This window comes from Calonectris borealis, chromosome 7 (assembly GCF_964195595.1).
Source record: "Calonectris borealis chromosome 7, bCalBor7.hap1.2, whole genome shotgun sequence".
NCBI lineage: Eukaryota > Metazoa > Chordata > Aves > Procellariiformes > Procellariidae > Calonectris > Calonectris borealis.
Genome location: NC_134318.1, coordinates 36,129,511 through 36,135,510, shown reverse-complemented (window position 1 = coordinate 36,135,510; position 6,000 = coordinate 36,129,511). Strand labels below are relative to the sequence as shown.

Genomic DNA, 6,000 nt, shown 5'->3' with positions numbered 1-6,000 from the left:
AGGGCTGCCCCGCGCCGAGCACCGCGCCGAGCACCGCGCCGAGAACCGCGGGTCCCGCCTCCACCGGCCGACGGAGCGCAACCTGCGCCGGGCGGCGCTGCCTCCGCGCGGCTCCGCAGGCGCGGGGCCTTGCCCCGAGGAGGGCTGCGGGGGAAAGACGGGCGATCCCCCCCGCCGCCCCTCGGGGTCGCAGCGGGACGCCCCGGGCTTCCCCTGCGGGCGGCGGCGGCGGGGCCGGCAGGGGGAGGCCGTCACCGCCGAGCCCCCGCGGTAGGGCGGGGGCGGGCGGGCAGCGGGGTCATCCCCACCGGGCGCGGGCAGCGGCACCCGCCCCGCCGCCTCTCCCGCAGCTCCGTCAGTTGGCGGCGGCTTCCGCTCGGAAACGCGCCCGCCGCGCCGAGCGCCCCTGGGGCGCCGTGCCCGCGGTGCTCCCGGAGCCGCGGCCGCTCCGCTCTGCTCGGCGGAACGGGAGCAGCCGCCTCCGCCGGGGCTCCGCGTCTCCCGCTGAGCTTCCTTCTCCCCCACCCCCGCCCGTCCCAATTTCCCCTGCCAAACTTTCCCAGTCGCTGCCGGCAGCGCGGCACCTGCCCCCGCCGCGCCCCGACCCGGCGGCGGAGGCGAGCGCGCCGCACAAGCTGCGCGGCCCCCCGCGCACCACCTCCCCGCCCCGGCGCAAACGACTAAATAAAGTTGCGGGCTGGGGGGTGGAAGAGGCGAATCGTCCCGGGGGGGTCGGACAGCCCTGGGGAGCCGCAGCCAGGGGCTGCAAGTGGCTGCGGAGCTGTCAGCGGCTCGCCCCGGCTGCGGGGCCGGGGGCGGGCGCCGCGGATCTCGTCCCCCCCACCTTCGTGAGTGCTCTCGGTCCCTCCCTGGGAACAGGCGCTGCCCACCCAAGGAGGCGACCGGCGCTCCTGCCCCGCTCCCGCTTGCTCACTCGCACACACATATACCCGTGCGTGCGCTTCTCTCGCTCCCTCACTTAAGTCAGTGCTTGTGTTTCCAGGTTGCTCAGACCTGAAATCTAAGGGAAAAAGCTCAGCGTTTGCGTCGCTGCTTCTGCCGCTGGTGGTGGTAGCGGTGAAGAGGAAGAGGGTTTTTTTTTTTCCTTGAATTCAATGGATCTGAACTTGGAGTCTTTGGACCTCGGCGGTTTTGGAATATCTACATGCTGATCCTCTTTGTTGTGGCACATCAGCTCGTTTGGGGAAACTATCCGAAGACAGCAAGATGTTTCTCGCTATCTTGTACTTCGCTTTGCCCTTAGTGGGTAAGTTGCTGGCATCTGCTCTCTCTCTGTACATTGCTTCATAAAGCAAAGCATAGGAGTTACGGGATCGGATGTCTGACGGTTGTCAGTCTATTGTTTAGTCAGAACAGTGAAGTTACCAGTAGTTTTTACGGCTCTGCCTCACATCAGTTAACCCAGTCTATATTTAAAGCTCTGGGAGATTAGAGATTTAGATACTTGCCTGTGTAGCCTCTTGTTAAATTGGGTTCTTGCAAGTTACAGGGAAACTTTTGATTTTAATAAAATAAGGCTGCTTGGGGAGGGTAGGGGGTGACAAGGGCCAGCTGAAGGATTACATCTTCACCTGAACCTGGTAACCTGCCTGACTGTGAGTGGTTTGCAGCCCAAACTGGTTTCCTTTCCACAGGAGATGTTTGCGTTTCCATCTGCGTGTGTCTGAGGGAGCGTGACAGGGGGCACGATGGAGAGGAGAGAGTTAATGTAATTTGCTTTGTTCTCCTGCAAAAGCATCATACGTGGAGAGAAATGGAGGGGAGGGAGTCATAAATTCTACCTTTATACATGTAGAATAAGCAAAAATGTGTACAGCCTTTAAAAAGTGACTGACGCAAAAAGAGGCTAATATCAATCAGTGAGGATACTTATCTCTTTGAGTGGGTTGTTTGTGGATGTAATTGAAATTTCAGCAAAGCTCTTGTGGAAAGTGAGGCCGAATATTTAACCCCTCAGTTAAACACTCGAATGGAAAGGTTATTTGTTTCACCAAAGTGGATCTAAGGAATAATGAATGCTTGTTTTGTCAGGCACATTAACCCCTGTGGGTTTTCTTTCCTTTTTGTGTTTTCTCATAAATCAACCAGCAGGGTTAAAAGGTACTGTTTCCTTGGACTCCCACAAAAGTGGATCTAAGACCATGAAAACCCCGTGTGCTTTTTCCTAAGGTGTAGTGTGAAGCCCTGAGGTTTGCAAGGTGCTGCCTGTGGGGCTGGCTGCATGTGCTGCGTCAGGAGGTGCCTTGTGCTTCCCGGATGCCTGCTTTGGAGCCCTGGTTAAATCGTCCTCATCCCTCAACGAGAGTTTGTTGGTTTGTGTCTCCTCTCTCTAGATGTACTTTTGTCCGCAGAAGTGAACGGGCTGCCTGGAGGGGACCGCCTTGACTGTGTGAAAGCCAGCGATCAGTGTCTCAGGGAGCAGAGCTGTAGTACTAAATACAGGACACTGAGGCAGTGTGTAGCCGGCAAAGAGAGCAACTTCAGCCGGGCGACAGGCCTGGAGGCAAAGGACGAATGCAAAAGCGCCATGGAAGCTCTCAAGCAGAAATCTCTGTACAACTGCCGCTGTAAGAGGGGCATGAAGAAGGAGAAAAACTGCCTGCGCATTTACTGGAGCATGTACCAGAGCTTACAGGGTATGTTGCAAAACAAAGAAACGTTACACTCCCCTAATGCAGTGTGTGATTTTGCAGCCCCTCGCATCCGCAGCTAGCTACCGCCACTGAGGCTAAACCGAGAGTCTGACCCCATAATTCACATTGTGCTCTTCAGCTGCAAACTGAGGACCTTTCATCCGACTCAAGAACAGCTGCTGCTCCGTCTCCTGTTGTTGGGAAATCCACAATGAGGGTTTCCTCCAGGGGATCCAGCTGACCTTTCTAAACCCGAGTCAAAAGATAAGGGCACTAGCAAGTGCAAAAGCTACAAAAACAACCATTTGGAGACATTTTCCTAATAATATTTAAACTCCTTAATTAGGACTCACCTAACAAGATCACAGGACACTGGAACTAGTTTCTTAGCTTTTTGCTGAAAGTTAAATGTAATATGAAGAGGAGCATTGTTTTAAGGAAAAGTTTATTCTTTCCTTTCCTGTATTTACTAGCAATATTCCCTGGGCGTGCTGAGGCAGAAAAAAAGAAGTTTGTGCTTCCTAGATGGCCGGTTAGAAGGCATATGACAGTGATTGACTCGGGACTTCTGTTCTTGATGTCACTGGCAAATTTCCCATAGTCTACTGAGAACAGTCAGGTCCTTATATAAGATAAATAATTTTTAGCCCTGTTTTGCTCTGGCCCTGGAGTTGAAGATGCAATCTGTCACTTCGGTGTGGTCCCCATTTAACTCTTTTCTGTAGCTGCTTCTGCAAAAAGGGAAGGCATCCCTTTCTATTCATTTATCCAGGCACCAACTGGAATGTCTTAATGAGTCAGTATATATTTTTGTTCTAACTTTCATAATAAATTACACTACTCTTGGACATTTTCTGCATCATAAAAAGTTCCCTTCCAACAGCATCTTGTTCGGAGTGTTTTATTCCAAAGATGCTAGTTTTTGGCTGTTACCTGGGCTGCTGCTCTAAAAAGAGCTCTACTGTTAGGGTGAATGAAGAGGAACATCCCTGCTACAGCGTCTCTCCTACTGGCATGAGATGGGACAGTCCCTGTGATGTCACAGGCTGTCTCTGCAAATTATGACCTTATCCATGGATGAAGGAGAGGAAAGAGCTAGTGTCAGGGATAAACAACTAGCTGCTTTCAGGTGTTTTTACAGATAATGCTTTGAGGAGAAATAGCCACATAAACAGATTAAAGGGGAGTACCTTTTGCTGTTACAGAGTAACTTTATTTCAGAGTAAAAGTAAACAACAAAATCTTATCTTGAATTCTTGTATAAGAAAAAAATCCAAATATTTTTTGTCTTTAGGAAATGACTTGCTTGAAGATTCCCCTTATGAACCAGTTAACAGCAGATTATCAGACATATTCAGGCTAGCACCAATTGTATCAGGTAAGCAGACTTAAAATTCTTTATCCAAAACATGATTACAATGCTGCTTTGTAGTGAATTATGGAACTTTCAAGCAATGGTCTCGTAAATAAAAAGAAATGTTAATGGCTTTCTGGATTTAGGAGTTCATGATATAGTTGCACAAAAGAAAATACTAATTGATTTTGAAATAATAACTAAAACTGAAAGAGTGCTTGACTGGATGGCAATTTGTATTCTTTTGGAGTCATTCTTGACAATAAATGCTAAATTTTCCTGTAGGTGGCAATCTGATTCCCTGCGTTCCTAATTTACAAATCAGTTCCTTTTTGGGAATGTGGTCAGTGCAAGTTACCTCCCATTGACATTAAAGAAGATCAGAAGATAAATCTTTCAAATGTTTGCATGAGGGAATGCTTTATAGTTTCATACATTTTTGTTTAAAAAAGAAATTTCAGAATTAAGGCTTATCTTCTTTTCTGGAACTGCTGCCTGTTTAAAGAGCCTATTCACAACTTCCTTCTTTTTCTAGTTTTCCTCTGAACATTTTTTGTTGCTGCGTGGCTGTCTTTCAGAACTTGTTTGTAGTAATTTGAATGCGTTGCTCGGTAATTAAACTATGCTGTTTGGTTTTTTATCAATCTAAATTATGCCAATTTTGGATCATATTTATTGAAACAATGATTTTTGGGCATTCACAGGGGTTACAAGTTGGAATTAATTTTTTTTTCGGAGTTTCAGAAAGTCTTATGAGGATGCAGTCGGTACTCAGGACCTTTATTTGCTTAGTTACCTACAAAAATTGAATGTGCACAGTATAATGTGTAAGTCTGACAGTGTTGAAGCTGTAGTTAACTGACATGCTACCGATAAGCATTAGTAGATGGCTTTTTAAGAGAAAGAAGAAAAGACCAGAGAGAGTAGCTTGACCAATTTTCAGAAGTACTTACACTTTTTAGGACCCTAAGTCTCATTAAAAGCCAGGAGGACTTAGGTTGTTAAGTATTTAATGGTACAGATTTTCAAAGGCATATAGACATATAAAATGTAGATAACTGCCCATTGGGATTTTCAGAAAGGACTAAGTGATTTAAATAGGCGTTAGATGCCCAGGCAGTTTTAAAAATTCTAAGTGCTTAATGCATCTTTAGGTATCTTAATGCCTTTGAAAATCAGCCCTTTAGTTACTTTTCAAAATGTGACTTCAGATCCAAATCACGTACATCTTTTGAAAGCATTATCCTAGTTTGGTGAGGAGAAACAGTAGAGAACAAAGATTAATTTCTGAAGAATCTTTGTTTATTTTATTTTTAATTGCTTAAAAACCGCAACTTAATACAAAATCAAGACAAAATCAATGCAGGGGAGTTCCAGGCTGTTTTCTCAAAGTTTATGGTCAACCCACCTCAGCAGTTTTATGATCTCCAAAGAAATACCCTATGTACACTCTGCCTTTCTGTTATTTTTTAGATTCCTCATTTACTTGCAAAGTAATTATCTTAAAAATGTAGTAATTTCTTTTTTCTACCTATTCTGTGCAACAATGAAATAAGACATAGTTGCCAACAAGTGATGTCCATCCTACCAGCCACTCAGATGCTGGTGGACTGGCTAGTGCACCCCAAATTGCTGTTCACTTTGTCAGAAGTTTCAGGTTTACAAGGACTGGAGGCCTAGATTCACAATGAGCAACAAACAAAAGTTGTAATACAGTGGAAAAACACCAGTATTTGAAAGTATTGTTGTCTGAAAGAAAAAGAGTAGCAAAAGCATTTTTCTTATCGTCATGGTTACTACTGCATGTTACATTCTTTAAAGCTGCCTAGTCTTACAGATTTTTTGCAGGGCTCTGCAAATACCCCGAACAGCAGAACTTGGTAAGATTTTTATATCTTGATTAAAACAAAACAAAACAAAAAAACCCTGTACAATCAGTGTTGGCAGGGGTTTCATAACTGGTGTTCTGCTAATGTCGTCATTGTGTTTATA

At 46.4% G+C, this 6,000-nt stretch overlaps 1 protein-coding gene across 1 annotated transcript in view; it reads left to right on the top strand.

The window, feature by feature from the left end:
* Positions 1-761: 761 nt before the first annotated feature.
* The window catches only part of GFRA1 (GDNF family receptor alpha 1), a 147,033-nt gene continuing 141,794 nt past the window's right edge, over positions 762-6,000 (top strand). Inside the window, exons 1-3 of the mRNA XM_075155135.1 lie at positions 762-1,267; positions 2,355-2,657; positions 3,949-4,032. Of these exons, the coding sequence (XP_075011236.1) occupies positions 1,228-1,267; positions 2,355-2,657; positions 3,949-4,032 (427 nt within the window). The 5' untranslated portion in view covers positions 762-1,227. The remainder of the gene's footprint in view (positions 1,268-2,354; positions 2,658-3,948; positions 4,033-6,000) is intronic.